The sequence below is a fragment of the Heterodontus francisci genome, chromosome 5, assembly GCF_036365525.1.
Source record: "Heterodontus francisci isolate sHetFra1 chromosome 5, sHetFra1.hap1, whole genome shotgun sequence".
Classification (NCBI taxonomy): domain Eukaryota; kingdom Metazoa; phylum Chordata; class Chondrichthyes; order Heterodontiformes; family Heterodontidae; genus Heterodontus; species Heterodontus francisci.
The window spans coordinates 190,238,706-190,255,485 of NC_090375.1; the positions used below are offsets into that span (position 1 = coordinate 190,238,706).

At 45.6% G+C, this 16,780-nt stretch overlaps 1 protein-coding gene across 6 annotated transcripts in view; it reads right to left on the reverse strand.

The window, feature by feature from the left end:
- Window positions 1-16,780, reverse strand: part of LOC137370194 (zinc finger protein 236-like) — a 188,712-nt gene that overhangs the window by 122,423 nt on the left and 49,509 nt on the right. For all 6 annotated transcript variants that reach the window (XM_068032492.1, XM_068032488.1, XM_068032489.1 and 3 more), the window contains 2 exons: window positions 4,632-4,789; window positions 1,141-1,305 (listed from right to left, as the gene is read on the reverse strand). In XM_068032492.1, coding sequence (XP_067888593.1) covers window positions 1,141-1,305; window positions 4,632-4,789 — 323 coding nt within the window. The remainder of the gene's footprint in view (window positions 1-1,140; window positions 1,306-4,631; window positions 4,790-16,780) is intronic.

A 16,780-nucleotide genomic window follows, 5' to 3' on the forward strand; every position in this document is an offset into this window, starting at 1 on the left:
GCTCAGTATGCCAATGCAGCTCCATAATCAATCGCTCTCTGCCATCATCTCAATTGCATAGAGTCAGAGAGATACAGCACCGAAACAGGCCCTTCGGCCCATCGAGTCCGCGCTGTCCATTAACCACCCATTTATACTAATCCTACATTAATCCTATTTTCCCTCTCACATCCCCACCTTCCCTCAATTCCCCTACCACCAACTTACACTAGGGGCAATTTTTTTTTACAATGGCCAATTTACCTATTAACCCGCAAGTCTTTGGCATGTGGGAGGAAACCGGAGCACCCGGAGGAAACCCACACGGTCACAGGGAGAACTTGCAAACTCCACACAGGCAGTACTCAGAACCGAACCCGGGTCGCTGGAGCTGTGAGGCTGCGGTGCTAACCACTGTGCCACCATGCTGCCCCTCTCTGGAAATAATTCCTTGTCAAAAGTCAAAAATTGCATGAGACACTTAATCTGACCTTGGATAATCTTAGACTGCAGAGGGAAAATAGAAAAAAATGTAACTGATTAGCTGAGCTTATGCATTACATATAGGCATTTTAAATTTCTAGTAGTCCTCTGCTGGTAATAAATTATAAAACAATGCGTTACATGCACAAAGGTGTCACATCCCAAATGTCACACTTAAGACATTACGGTTGCAAAACAATCTTATAATGCGAGATGCTTCTGAAGGCAGCCTGAAATGGGCAAGTATATTTCCATATGCAAAGTTCCCTGACCAAACAAAAGCTAAATTCTAGTTAAACTGTGTATTACATGGTATAACACTCACAGCCTCATAAAACTGAGAATCATCTCATTTACTATGAGCAACATTACAGAAGATCCACTATTACTTAAAAAGAATTTTAATTCTGTAAAAAAAAAGGCAAATTAGTTTTCTTTGCAACATTCTTTATTGAAACATTTGTCAGTTTCAAAACTTGTCAAATAAGATTTTAACTAAGAGCTGGGATAAATTTAAGCTCACATCTTTTCAGTAACATTGTTTTCCTGTTTTGTTGCATCAACATTTTCAAGTTTTAAAAAAATCATTCTTTGGCACATAAAATGTAAATGAACAGGGTGTATTTTAGATATGATTAGGTATAAAGTTAAAGTAGATCGCAAACAGTAAATACTCACCTCCTCTTTTTCATGTAGCATAACGTGGGCTTTAAGGCTGGCCACACGGGAAAACTTTTTGTGACAGACGGGGCAAGTCGGGTCAATTGCATTGTGAGTAGCTTTGTGCAATATGAGATTAAGCTCCATATTAAAGGATGTTGAGCAATGATCGCACCGGTAAGGCTGTTTTACACAGACAATGCAAAGGAGTTAAGAGTTTTGAAGCATTAAAAATGTAAAAAAAAAATTCTTAGCTAAAACAGAGCAATCCTATAATACATCATCAAACATTGCAAACTTTTACAGCTTTTCACCTTGGGTCCAAAAGATATTTGCCTCTGAATAGTGAGCAATCAACAGCTCAGAGATCTTTTCATTTCCAGTGGATATGCATAGTGGTAGGGACACAGGAATAGGAGTAGACCATTCAACCCCTCAAGCCTATTCCATCATTCTATTAGATCATGGTTGATATGTATCTTAATGCAATGGATCTTCATCACTGATAGGAAAATACAATATAGTTTGGCAGTGCTGGTGGTAGAATTGTAATTTTACCAATTATGCTACTAACTATGAGCAATGTTTTTATTCCTTCATGGGATGTGGGCGTTGCCGGCTAGGCCAGCATTTATTGCCCACCCCTAATTACCTTCGAGAAGATGGTGGTGGTGAGCTGCCTTCTTGAACTGCTGTCTATGTGGGGTAGGTACACCAACAGTGCTGTTCGTAAGGGATTTCCAGGATTTTGACCCAGCGATAGTGAAGGAACGGCGATATAGTTCCAAGTCAGGAAGTGTGTGGCTTGGAGGGGAACTTGCAGGTGGTGGCGTTCCCATGCATCTGCTGCCCTTGTCCTTCTAGGTGGTAGAGGTTGCGGGTTTAGAAGGTGCTGTCGAAGGAGCCTTGGTGTGTTGCTACAGTGCATCTTGTACATGGTACACACTGTTGCCACTGTGTGTCAGTGGTGGAGGGAGTGAACGTTTGTGGATGGGATGCCAGTCAAGCGAGCTGTTTTGACCTAGATGGTGTCGAGCTTCTTCAGTGTTGTTGAAGCTGCACCCATCCAGGGAAGTGGAGAGTATTCCATCACACTCCTGACTTATGCCTTGTAGATGGTGGACAGGCTTTGGGGAGTCAGGAGGTGAGTTACTCGCTGCAGGATTCCTAGCCTCTGAGTTGTTCTTGTCGTCACGATATTTATATAGCTACTCCAGTTCAGTTTCTGGTCAATGGTAACCCCCAGGATGCTGATAGTGGGGGATTCAGCAATATTGTCATTGAATGTCAAATTTGTTATCCTTTTAACAGAACAGTATGTAAGAAAGGTCGTTCAGCCGTCAAGCTCACTCACTGTATAAATCATGTTCAATCTAGTCATGGACTGTATCTCAGCTATTCGATCTTCTGAGGGAATGCTTCCTTGTGTCCAAATGTTATCAAGCAGAATATTTATACATCCCCACATCTTCATTATGCAAATCTGGTAAGCTCCAGTTCATCAACATCCCCAGGGCCACATAGTGCAGGAATTACCACATCCCGTGCTGTGTTCGATCATCTGATAACTTTTGATACTGTTCCTAACTACAATTTTCGCCAGATTCTTGTGACGGGGTTAATCAACACAGCATCAACTGCTTTTACTGGCTGTTAGTTCTACCCTTTGGGGAAAGGAGGCATTCTAATCTCTAGTCTCATTTGACACTTGTTAATTTTCAATTCTCTGTTTGGTTACTCAGAGTCCAACTTAAATAATTTGCTTACAACAACGCCAGCTATATCTCTCAGAATTTTAAAGACTCAGACACCCAATCCTGCCCCTCCCCCCAAATGTTCAATCTTCTTTTCTCCAACAAAAACAAATTTAGCTTTACAAGTCCCTCCTAATATACAACCACATGGTACAGAATTAAACCTCTTTCCTTCTCTGAAGACTCTCCAATGATTTTTTTTGAAAGTCAGGTGACCAAAATTGCACACAATATTTTAAGTGTACCGCTCCAGTAATCTACACAAGGTTTAAAAACTACATCCAACTTAGACTCATAGACTGTTGAGGCCTAGCCTAGGATCGAGCAGCATGAAAAAACTCATTACTCAATAGATGATCTTTCTCATCTCTAGATATCGGCATTCAGAATTTCTAAGGGATTCTCCCAATCTCCTGTTTCAACTAGAGCAATTCCGCAAAGAAAGGATATGAACAGCTATACAGCTGTGTTTAGCCACTTACGCCATTTCTCCAGGGGGTACGATAATCCCGTTAAGAACCACTGCGCAATTCTAGGTGCAAGCTCTCATTGTCTTCATCACAACTTTTCTTGTCTCTTTCCCTATTTTATGAATACTACGACAGTCATTGCTCACCTGAACATTATTCTCTGGTTTATCTCATGATCCATATGTACTATATTACACTGTCTTACCCCTCACTGCATAAAGATTCAACTAGACAGTTTCCTACTCTAATTCCATCTCTTCTCAAAACTGTAGGACTCCATAGTTCCTTTCACCTTCCGTTTCTCTGCCAATGTGCAGGCTTTCAAAAGCCAAGCTTGGTGTCACCGAACCACTGCCTCATGATTTGCCTCATCTTCAGTTATCTTTTCAAATCTTGGTACTATTCCACGTGACGGGCCTTGATGCTTCACACAGGTTTATGTCAAAAACTGGTCCGATTAGAAACTATTAATGAATGTAAACATGCCTAAACCATTTCTTTCCCACTTTTGCTAACACTCCATCATCTACATGATTACTGTTTCAATATTTATGAACGTAACATTTATCTACATTAAAATTTATCAGCTATTCTTTGGTCTTTGTACTTTACTGGAATGAAGACATCTGTTAGGCAGCTAAGCCGCCATGTGAAAATTACAAAATGATTGTTCTGGTGACAGAGGGCCGCAAACTAGCTGTCCCCTCAGACATTACTTTCAAATTTGTACTCCAAACATTATTGCCTTTTCTTTTCTCCTCCCTGTTCTGTCTCCTAAAATTTCTCCTGAAAACATTTTTTATTGATTGAGGGAGTGCAGGTTACTATCTGGTCTCACACCAAATAGTTACTAAATTACATGTGAGCCTAGACATGAGTTTTACCAAGCTATTTAACAACAAGGGGCATCACAGCCAAGATCAACCCCCAATGTCTGCATTCACACATATCCAGCAAGCGACAGGAGAGGTGAGCCTGGTCAATATCCTCCTCATCCCCATCCCCAAACAACTCAGGAACATTGAAGCCAACTGCAACGTCAACTGAGATCAGCTAACTCAACACATAATGAGACTAAACCTGGACTCTTCCCAGCCTGTAAAATTTCACTACCTACTGTCTTAACCAGTTGAGCCTTCTGGGCAAGAGTGTGGGGGTGGCAGGGTATTTTATCTTGTATTTGGTATTGATACGATTGCTTTTATTATGTTATTTAAGTAAGTTCAATGTCAAAATTTTAATTTGAGGCTCTGATTTTTGAAGATGTAGAAATAAGTGTGCTTACCTTGTCATTTTCCTCATGTTCCCGGAGGTGGCGCTGTAATTGATTGTACTTGGGAAACGTTTGGAAACAAACATCACATTTATGTGCACCGCGATACTGAGATTCCTGGGCCTCAAGAAACCCATTTGCATTGTCTGCATTCAGCTCCAGCAAGTTATCTATAAAAGTAAAGCAAGGAAGTGTTAACAAGATGCAGCCTTAGTATTAATACATGTATGTATGTATGTGTGTGTGTACCTACCTATATAAAAAGTCAAAAGTACTCCTGTAACGTGCTTATTTGATGTCATGTCATTAACAGACCATGAGTCATAGGCTGAAGAACTATTCCAAACTAAAGCTTGCCCTCATGGAGGTATGCCCAGATTTACTGATCAAACAGTATATCTAATCCAGTTTTCAAACTGTAAAGAAAATTTTCTTTTTCTCCATCCATTTTTGACCCAATTTTCTTCTCCCTCCTCACTTGAAGGCATTAACTCATGCCATATATAGCCGTTTATTATTCATTCACAAGCCTGAACAGTCAACAGACTACTTCACTTCAGTTCCGAAGAAGGGTCACTGACCCGAAACGTTAACTCTGCTTCTCTTTTCACAGATGCTGCCAGACCTGCTGAGTGGTTCCAGCATTTCTTGTTTTTATTTCACTTCAGGGGGTTTGGGCAATCTCAGCCAAGTCCCAATATTATCTCCCCTGACTTCTACACATGTATTTCCAGCAGAGATTGCTAGATGGTGGTTAGCAGCTGACCTAACCCTAACCTGGGGGTTGAGATCATTTGTAGCACTTAGGTCTACCACAACTGAGACAAGCTAACACGAAACAACGACTTTTCTGAGCTGCATGGCTCAGCTACTCAATGCCCTTGACCAGCTAAGCTGTAATAAATTGTTTATCTATAAAGATCCACTACATTAACAGTTCTTGGTTTGCTCATTAACATTTGTACCAAAAAAATTAATGATTTTGCTTTCATTGCCATAGAAATCCGACTTTTAACAATATAACACTGAAACAAGGGTTAAGTAGCAGATCCAATGTCAATCTAAAGTTTTTGAATATTTTACTGTAGATTCTGTATTGACATTTTAATAATCAAACCAAAGACAAAACTAATCGATGTAAGCCTATCCAAAAATATACTTCTCATAAAATTTGTAAAAACAACATTCTAAATGAATTCAAATTAGACATTTCAAAAAGTGCAATAAAGATCAGTTTCTTTCGATACAGAACACAAGTTGCCTCACTACGCTTGCCATTCCATTTTATATACATTGTACATTTGCATTACATACCAAAATCATTCTCTGGTTTATATAGCCCGAGGGGTTTTACATGGGTTCCAGCCCCTCGGTATACTATGGCAGCAGGACCTTATTCAGTGGCCTTTCCCCATTAAGCCTTTGTGGCGGCTGTCCCAAGCTTTACTGCGTCCCTCAGCACGTAGTCCTTGACCTTGGAATGTGCCAGTCTGCAACACTCAGCTGTGGACAACTCTTTGCGCTGGAAGATCAGCAAGTTTTGGGCAGACCAAAGAGCGTCTTTCACCGAATTGATGGTCCTCCAGCAGCAGTTGATGTTTATCTCGTGTGTGTCCCTGGGAACAACCCGTAGAGCATGAAGTCCTGTGTTACGCAGCTGCTCGGGATGAACCTCGACAAAATCCACTGCATCTCTTTCTAGACCTGCTTTGCAAAAGCACATTCCAGAAGGAGGTGAACAACGGTCTCTTCCCAACCGCAGCCGCCTCGAGAGCCACGTGCAGAGGCTGTGACACTCCGGGTGTGCAGGAAGGATCTGACAGGGAGAGCCCTTCTCATCGCCAGCCAAGCTACGTTTTGGTGCTTGTTTGAAAGTTCTGACGATAAAGCATTCTGCCAACTGAGTTTGACAGTCTGTTCAGGGAACCATCCAACAGGATCCACCATCTCCTTTTCCCACAGGGCCTTGAGGACATTATGTGCGGACCACTGCCTGATGGACTTGTGGTCAAAGGTGTTTTCCTGCACAAACTTTTCCACGAGGGACAGGTGGAAGGGCACGGTCCAACTGAATGGACTGCACCGCAGCAAGGTGGCCAGACCCATCCAACGCAACACTGGGAACAGATAGAACCTCAGCATGTAGTGATACTTGGTGTTTGCATGACGGGGGTCTACACACAACCTGATGCAGCCATAGACAAAGGTGGCCATCAGGATGAGGGCGACGTTGGGTACGTTTTTTCTCCCCTTCATCAAGAGGTTTAACCATCATATCCATTCTGATCTCCAGATAAAGCAGAAAGTGGCATGAGTAATCAACATGGTGCAGGAGTGGGTTATGAGCCAGACCTGAGCCACATACAGTAACAACCTGTGCGCCTCGAATCTAATGACCAAGTTCCTACCCGCAATGGAGAGGGAGCGCTGCTCCCACATGACCAGTTTCTGTTTCACCATGAGTGCTCGCTCCTTCCAGTTGTTGTGGCACACCCTGGCCCCTCGGAACCATATTCCCAGCACCTTCAGGTTGTCTGACCTGACAGTGAAGGGGACAAAGAATCGGTCGGCCCAGTTCCCAAAGAACATGGCCTCGTTCTTGCCGCGATTTACTTTGGCTCCCGAGGTCAGTTCGAACTGGTAGCAGATGCTCAGCAGCCTGTGGATTGACAATGGATCCGAACAGAAGACAGCGACGTCGTCCATGTACAGGGAGGCTTTGACCCAAGTGTCTCCGCTGCCTGGGGTCGTCACTCCTCTTATGTCTGCATCCTTCCTGATGGACTCAGCAAAAGGTTCGATACAGCAAACAAACAAGACAGAGGAGAGAGGTCAGCCCTGCCTGACTCCAGATTTGATCGGAAAACTTTCTGATTTCCACCCATTGATTGAGGAGACTGTGCTATTCCCTCCCCAAATCCCATTTTCGAAAGCACATCCATCATGCAGGTCTGCAAAATCCTGTCAAAAGCTTTCTCCTGGTCCAAACTGATGAGGCAAGTATCCACTCCCTGTTCCGTACGTAGGCAATCGTATCCCTGAGTAGCGCAAGGCTATCAGAGATCTTCCTGCCGGGTACAGCACAGGTCTGATCGGGGTGAATCACCAACTCCAGAGCAGAATTGACCTGATTGGCAATGAGCTTGGACAGAATTTTGTAGTTCACATTAAGCAGGGAGATGGACCGCCAATTTCTGATTTCCATTCTCTCTCCCTTCTGCTTGTAGATGAGGGCGATGATGCCTTTCCTCATGGATTTGTTGTGTACTTTTAGCAGGTCTGGGCCAATCCAGTCCCAGAGTGGAATACAACTCAACCGGTAAGCTGTGCTTCTGGGAGTTCTACCTGTCATGAAGGACCTGATGTCCTTTGTCAGCTCGTCCAGAGTTAGCGATTTGTCCAGATTCTCCTGTGTACCATCATCTAAGACCTCAGTGATTGAGGACAGGAAGGACTGGGAGGCCGGGCTGTCTGTGGACTTCACGTTGTACAGTCCAGCATAAAAGGATTTGCTGATCCACAGTATGTCAGACTGCGATGACGTTATCGAGCCGTCCTCTTCCTTCAGGCTGCTGATCACAGAGCTGTGTGTGTACCTTCTGGAAGAAGGAGCACGACTCATCCTGCTCAACGGAGCGGACTCTGGACCTCTGGAAGATGATCTTTGAGGCCTCCGTGACAAAGAGCAAAGTCGGCTGGCTCTTTGCCTCTTGGAGATCCTCCTTGACCACGACCCCCATCGACTACAGCAGGAGCAGATTCTGCATTCTTTTCTGGAGTTGGGACATTTCCCTCTGTCTCTCTCTTGCCCTCTGAACCCATTTGAGGATGAAGAACCTCGACGTTTGCCTTGATCACTTCCCGCCAGTTTGTCAGGGACTCAAAGAAGGGTTTCACGGTTCTCAAACCTTTGCAATCCCTTTTGAGTTCCTCAACGTTCTCTGGGGTCCTTACGTTCAGCTTCCATGTACTCCTGCCAACCTTCTGGTCATCCTGTAAGTGACAGTCCGCAGAGAAGAACACAAGCTTGGTGTCGATGGATCTGACTGTGAACGCTCGGGACGCAAACAGGAAGTCAAACCTGTAATGGACAGACCCGTCTCGTCTCGACCAGGTGTATCTATGCTGCAGTCCATCTGCAGGGTTGAAGATGTCATGCAGCTTGACATCTTTTACTGTGGCCATCAGGAGTCTGAACATGACGTCCATTTGACTGCTGGCCCTGCTGGATCGTCCAGTCGCATCGATGCTGCAGTTGAAGTCACTACCTAGAATGATCAGCCTGGATGTCGCCAGCAGTGCTGGGAGCTGCTGAAGAACGGTCAGTCGCTCACTGTATTGAACCAGGGTGCACATGTTGATTAACCAGAGCGGAGCATTTTTTTTCTTTACATCTGCTACGAGGAGGCGACCACCCACCACCTCCTTAACTTCGGAGATGGTAAAGTCGCCTCCGCGCAACAGAATACCAGCCCAGAGGAACGGGAATCATTTTCCCCAACCAGATTGATAGCCCATGGGACCATGTGACCACTGCCTGTAGGTGATGAGGTGTGGTATTCCATACACCTGCAGAAACAGTAGGTCGGATTTGACCTTGGCAAGCTATCCCAAGGTCAAAACACATCGCGTAGTAGACTTAATATGACGCACGTTGATGGAAGCAATCGTTAAACCCATTAAAACTGTATGTTGCTTACCACTCCAGGTGTCATTACTAGTCCCAGTCCTTGGGTATGTTCCTGCATACTCATAAGGTTCACAAGCTGTTGCACAGTTGTTGGGTTCAGAAAACTGTCCTGGTCACTTGCAGGCTGTTTGTTCCACCGGGGTGATATCAGGTGGGGTCTTGTAGACAGCAAGCTTTAGTGTTCCGAAGAAGGGTCACTGACCCGAAACGTTAACTCTGCTTCTCTTTCCACAGATGCTGCCAGACCTGCTGAGTGAATCCAGCATTTCTTGTTTTTGTTTCAGATTTCCAGCATCCGCAGTATTTTGCTTTTATTTGGATTGTCCTTCCCCTCTCTTGCTCGAGGACACTACTGCTCCCGGCTTTCCGGAGCTGGGGTGCGCTGGGCGTCTCACTGCGTGCGAGCTTTGGGGTTGGAGTGCACTGGGCCCTTCGTTGCTTCCAGTGTTTCGGAGCTGGAGGCCTTCTCTTCCAGCTCCTTTGCATTCTGTCGCTTCTTTTTCTGGTGTTGACTTCCTGCCCTTCCTCATCCGATGAGGAGCAGCTGCTGTAATCCGTCTCAGACATTAGCATCCTCTTGCCACTGATTTGGGTGGTGGCCTGTTCCCTTTTTTGGGTCGCCTTCTTTGTGATTTTCCTCTTGACCACTTGTCACTCACACGGTTGTCCCTCTGCTGGTTCCTCCTCCATTGATTGTGTTTGCCGAGGAGGCAGCTCCGGGCACAGGGGTTGGTGTTTGGCAGCTGGCTGCAGCTCCTTCTTTCTTCCCCTTGTCTTCCTTAGACAAATTTTCCTTGCTGTGGGGGGGGGGTTGTTGGTCTCCTTCGCAGGACCAGCCACGTTCACTGTTCCTTCCTCATGCCTCGCTTTGGTTCTCACCATATGTGCCTAACTGAGGTAGCGTTTCAGGCAGGTCAAGTTACAGCACTTACTTTGCTGGCCTTCCTACTTGCGGTTCTTGCAGACGACTGTGCTGCAGTTGGCAACCATATGACCAGATTTGTCACAGGTTCAAATCCTGAGCTGCCCTGGATAGGCCAAGGAGCCCCAACTTCTCCCGATAGCGAAGCTGGAGGGCGGGTAGAGGATGACTCCGCTAGTGTCCACCTTCAAGGTCACCTTGACCTACTGTTTTCTGGTCCAAATCCTGAACCGATCCTTAACCTCAGTGCTGCTTCCAGCCACCTCGACGTACCTGGTGAGGAAAGTGAACACATCCACAACAGGAATATGGGGATTGTAGAGGTGGATGGTCACCACCCGGTTCCGTTGCGACAGCAGCGTAAAAAGCAGCTCTGCTGTGAGGATTGACAGCGGTGCCTGGTTTCCTCTCTCCTTGAAGACCTTCAGAAACTTCATGCACCAGCCACATTCTTGAACGTCACGTCAAATTAGCCACTGCTGGGGAAGTCCTGCAGACAGAAGATGTCGGCTGCTTTGAATCCACAACGTTCAAAAAGGTCTCGCTTAACGAAGATGATCCAGTCCATGGGTGCACCTCTTTTGCTATTTTTCACCACCACTCTAATGATGTTATGCACTCCCTTGTCTGGAACTCTGGTGTTGGTTGCAGCTAATTTTTGCTTGAAGTCTTCCCAGGGCAAGCACCGAGACCCAAACCAGCAGGAAAACAAACACCACGGGAGGATTCCAATCCCAAAGGACTGAAAGGCCAAAAAATGGCACCGAAACTGCACCAAAAACCACACAACAGACTTTAGCAGGATCAAGGCTTCTCCCCTGCCAGGTATGCATGTCATGTCATAAATGAGTCAACAATCTCCAATATTTGGAAGACCAAGGTTATTGTCTTTGATCCCCATCATAAACTCTGTCCGTTTACTACTGCCTCTAACCCCCACTTACTTATGCTGAACCAGACCACGCAAAACCCCGGCATCCTGCTCAACTCAGCCTCTCCAACGTGGTATACTCAATCATGCTTTTGTTACTCTACCCTCTGTTTCTCCAATGTCTTCGTTGATGATTTGCAATCCTTCACACTCCATTAACTTCCAATTCATACAAAACTCAACTACCCATGGCCCAATCCTCACCAAGTCCACTCGTCCATCACCACCCTCCACGCCAACACAAACAGGATCTCATCCAGATCTTCAAATCCCTCCGCTGCCTCCCTTCACTCTACCTCTGCAATTTGCTTTAGCCCTATGTCCACTCCAGCATCCTATGGTCTTCTCAATCTTCCCTTCTGTGCACTGGCCTCTGTTCACAAAATAAAGACATGCATTTATATAGCATCTTTCATTACAGCAGGCCATCCCAAAGAGGCTTGCACCCAAATAAGTACTTTTGAAGTGTAATCAATTGTACTGTAGGAAATGGGATCTTTTAAATTCAGAGAGGGTGGACTTTGCTTCTGTTTGACATCTCATCCAAATGATGACAGTTCCAACAATTGAGAGTGTCAACTTAGATTTTGTGCTTAAGTCTCTGAAGTACGGCTTGAACCCACGACCTTCTGACTCAGAGCCACGAATGCCAATGAGCCAAGACTGAAACCTTCATCCAATCCAATCCAATCTAACAGGAAACAGACAGTGGGGATAAATTGGGCGTTTTCAGGTTGGCTAACTGTAACTAATGGAGTGCCACAGGGATCAATACTGGGGCTTCAACTACTTACAATCTATAATAATGACTTGAATGACGGGAGCGAGTGTGCTTATAGCCAAATTTGCGGACGATACAAAGATAGGTAGGAAATCAAGTTGTGAGGTCACGGAGTATGCAAAGAGATATAGATAAGTTAAGTGAATGGGCAAAAATTTGGCAGATGGAGTATAATGTGGGAAAGGAGAGGTTGTCCACTTTGGCAGGAAGAATTGAAAAGCAGATTATTTACTTGGAGAGAGTATGCAGAATGCTAAGGTCACTGAAGAGGCAAAAAGAGACAACAATGGACTTTAAATACACTCAGAATAGCAATCTCCAAATCAAGTGCAGCATTAAATTATCACACTAACATTCAGTTCAACAGGTTCCCTGCAGTTAAACAGCATGTCTGATATAATGTTTGCTCATCATTGAATAAGTCAACACTGTTCAGTTTGCATTCCATCCTACAAAATTTCAATTATGTGGTGGCTTCATCATCAAATCTTTTGTAGATATGTAGACAGATTTTGGAAAGATGTAAAGGTAACAGGGTTATAGTGGTGGGTGATTTTAACTTCCCCTATATTGACTGGGACTCACTTAGTGCGAGGGGCTTGGATGGGGCAGAATTTGTAAGGAGCATCCAGGAGAGCTTCTTGAAACAATATGTAGATAGTCCAACTAGGGATGGGGCCATACTGGACCTGGTATTGGGGAATGAGCCTGGCCAGGTGGTCGAAGTCTCAGTAAGGGAGCATTTTGGGAACAGTGACCATAATTCCGTAAGTTTTAAGGTACTTGTGGATAAGACTAAGAGTAGTCCTCGGGTGAAGGTGCTAAATTGAGGGAAGGCTAATTATAACAATATTAGGCAGGAACTGAAGAATTTAGATTGGGGGCGGCTGTTACAGGATAAATCAACATCTGACATGTGGGAGTCTTTCAAACGTCAGTTGATTAGAATCCAGGACCAGCATGTTCCTGTGAGGAAGAAGGATAAGTTTGGCAAGTTTCGGGAACCTTGGATAACGAGGGATATTGTGAGCCTAGTCGAAAAGAAAAAGGAAGCATCCGTAAGGGGTAGAAGGCAGGGAACAGACAAAGCCCTTGAGGAATATAAAGAAAGTAGGAAAGAACTTAAGCAAGGAGTCAGGAAGGCTAAAAGGGGCCATGAAAAGTCATTGGCAAACAGGATTAAGGAGAATCCCAAGCCTTTTTATACGTATATAAAGAGCAAGAGGGTAACCAGGCAAAGGGTTGGCCCACTCAAGGACAGAGGAGGGAATCTATGTGTGGAGCCAGAGGAAATGGGCAAGGTACTAATTGAGTACTTTGCATCAGTATTCACCAAAAAGGACTTGTTTAGTTTATGTTTAGAGATACAGCACTGAAACAGGCCCTTCAGCCCACAGAGTCTGTGCCGCCCATCAACCACCCATTTATACTAACTAATTCCATATACTACATCCCCACCTGTCCCTATATTTCCCTACCACCTACCGATAATAGGGACAATTTATAATGGCCAATTTACCTATCAACTTGCAAGTCTTTGGCATGTGGGAGGAAACCGGAGCACCCGGAGGAAACCCACGCAGACACAGGGAGAACTTGCAAACTCCACACAGGCAGTACCCGGAATTGAACCCGGGTCGCTGCAGCTGTGAGGCTGCGGTGCTAACCACTGCGCCACTGTGCCGACTTGGTGGATGATGAGCCGAGGGAAGGGAGCGTAGATACTCTGGGTCATGTCGTTATCAAAAAGAAGGCGTTGGGCGTCTTGCAAAGCATTAAGATAGATAAGTCCCCAGGGCCTGATGGGATCTACCCCAGAATACTGGGGGAGGCAAGGGAAGAAATTGCTGGGGCCTTGACAGAAATCTTTGTATCCTCATTGGCTACAGGTGAGGTCCCAGAGGACTGGAGAATAGCCAATGTTGTTCCTTTGTTTAACAACGATAGCAAGGATAATCCAGGAAATTATAGGCCAGTGAGCCTTACGTCAGTGGTAGGGAAATTATTAGAGAGGATTCTTCGGGACAGGATTTACTCCCATTTGGAAACAAATGAACTTATTAGCGAGAGGCAGCATGGTTTTGTAAGGGGGAGGTCGTGTCTCACTAACTTGATTGAGTTTTTTGAGGAAGTGACGAAATTAATGATTGATGAAGGAAGGGCAGTGGATGTTGTCTATATGGACTTCAGTAAAGCCTATGACAAGGTCCAGCATGGCAGACTGGTACAAAAGGTGAAGTCACACGGGATCAGAGGTGAGCCGGCAAGATGGATACAGAACTGGCTCGGTCATAGAAGACAGAGGGTAGCAGTGGAAGGGTGCTGTGACTGGTGGTATTCCGCAGGGATCAGTGCTGGGACCTTTGCTGTTGGTATTATATATAAATGATTTGGAGGAAAATGTAGCTAGTCTGATTAGTAAGTTTGCGGACGACACAAAGGTTGGTGGAGTTGCGGATAGTGATGAGGATCGTCAGAGGATACAGCAGGATATAGATCGGTTGGAGACTTGGGTGGAGAAATGGCAGATGGAGTTTAATCCGGACAAATGTGAGGTCATGCATTTTGGAAGATCTGATACAGGTGGGAAGTATATAGTAAATGGCAGAAGCCTTAGGAGTATTGACAGGCAGAGAGATCTGGGCATACAGGTCCACAGCTCACTGAAAGTGGCAACGCAGGTGAAAAAGGTAGTCAAGAAGGCATACGGCATGCTTGCCTTCATCGGTCGGGGCATACAGTATAAAAATTGGCAAGTCATGCTGCAGCTGTACAGAACCTTAGTTAGGCCACACCTAGAATATTGCATGCAATTCTAGTCACCACACAACCAGAAGGACGTGGAGGCTTTGGAGAGGGTACAGAAGAGGTTTACCAGGATGTTGCCTAGTCTGGAGGGCATTAGCTATGAGGAGAGGTTGGATAAACTCGGATTGTTTTCACTGGAACGAGGAAGGTGGAGGGGCGACATGATAGAGGTTTACAAAGTTATGAGTGGCATGAACAGAGTGGATAGTCAGAAGCTTTTTCCTAGCGTGGAAGAATCAGTTACTAGGGGACATAGGTTTAAGGTGTGAGGGGCAATGTTTAGAGGGGATGTGCGAGGCAAGTTCTTTACACAGAGGGTGGGGAATGCCTGGAACTTGCTGCGGGGGGAGGTGGTGGAAGCAGGTACGATAGCGACGTTAAAGAGGCATCTTGACAAATACATGAATAGATGGGAATAGAGGGATACGGTCCCCGGAAGTGCAGAAGGTTTTAGTTTAGACAGGCATCAAGATCGGCGCAGGCTTGGAGGGCCGAATGGCCTGTTCCTGTGCTGTACTGTTCTTTGTTCTTCTCGATAAAGTCTGGATTTTCCCAGTACTCAATCTTGACATAATTCCCCGAATTATTTACCCTTCATTTATGAGGTACTATATTGCTCAATAACCTGGCTTTGAATCTTCCGGTATAGTGAAGTAGACACGGGCTATTCTTCACGACCAGGGCAAAGTTAAAACGTGTCACTTATATTGAGATGATTGCACATCTGTGAGCTGTAATGACAACTTAACGATATATGGATGCATTTGACTCGCTGTAGATTAAGAGAGTGTGGGTGTATTTATACAAACACTTCATTTTAAATGATTTGTCCAATGTGTTTCTTTTTACAATACAAAAATGCTGCAATAGATTATATGCCCCAATACAAAACTATTCTTCCTGCAAAAAGCTATTTAGTATTTATACTATGAAGCATTTCTGTCACTTGTAAAAATTTATTCTGAAAAAAATGGCAGAAATTTACAGAAACACTTCTGCCGATATATATCATGCTTTCAAAAAATAGGAGCTCAATAAAAATTGCCTAATAAAAGAATTTTAATGCAACCCAGTAGTGTACAGGAATTTTGCAGCAGAATTCTGCAATCAGCCATGCCTGCAATGTATAGGATTCAAATAACTTTGCTGCCCCCTGACGTCTATTGAAGGAAAGGGCATGACATGCATCAGAAACTCAGATTCTCAACGATTGAGCTGCATATCAAAAGAAAATAGTGCTGTGCAGTGCCATAATAACAGTGCTTTGCAAATGCTGTTGTGCACAATGATAGGCTTGAACCTGTACTCTATTCCTTGCATGGCAATTTTTAATGTCAGCTGCACTATCTTAGAGAAACCAAGTGAGGACCCAATATAAATTGGCACTGACAAATGTAAGGGAACATTACTTTCCATTTCCCAGAAAGGATATGACTAGGCAGACCTTAGAAAGACGAGAGAAAATATATATTTTTTACCATTAGGAGGGTGGGTGGGAGGAAGGGACAGGCCGAGCGAGGGGAGGGACAGGCCGAGCGAGGGGAGGGAGGGTGGGAGGGACAGGCCGAGCGAGGGGAGGGAGGGTGGGTGGGTGGGAGGGACAGGCCGAGCGAAGGGTGGGTGGGTGGGTGGGAGGGAGGGATAGGCCGAGCGAGGGGTGGGTGGGTGGGTGGGAGGGAGGGACAGGCCGAGCGAGGGGTGGGTGGGTGGGAGGGAGGGAGGGACAGGCCGAGCGAGGGGTGGGTGGGTGGGAGGGAGGGAGGGAGGGACAGGCTGAGCGAGGGGTGGGTGGGAGGGAGGGAGGGACAGGCCGAGCGAGGGGTGGGTGGGAGGGAGGGACAGGCCGAGCGAGGGGTGGGTGGGAGGGAGGGAGGGACAGGCCGAGCGAGGGGTGGGTGGGAGGGAGGGACAGGCCGAGCGAGGGGTGGGTGGGTAGGAGGGAGGGACAGGCCGAGCGAAGGGTGGGTGGGTGGGTGGGAGGGAGGGACAGGCCGAGCGAAGGGTGGGTGGGTGGGTGGGAGGGAGGGAC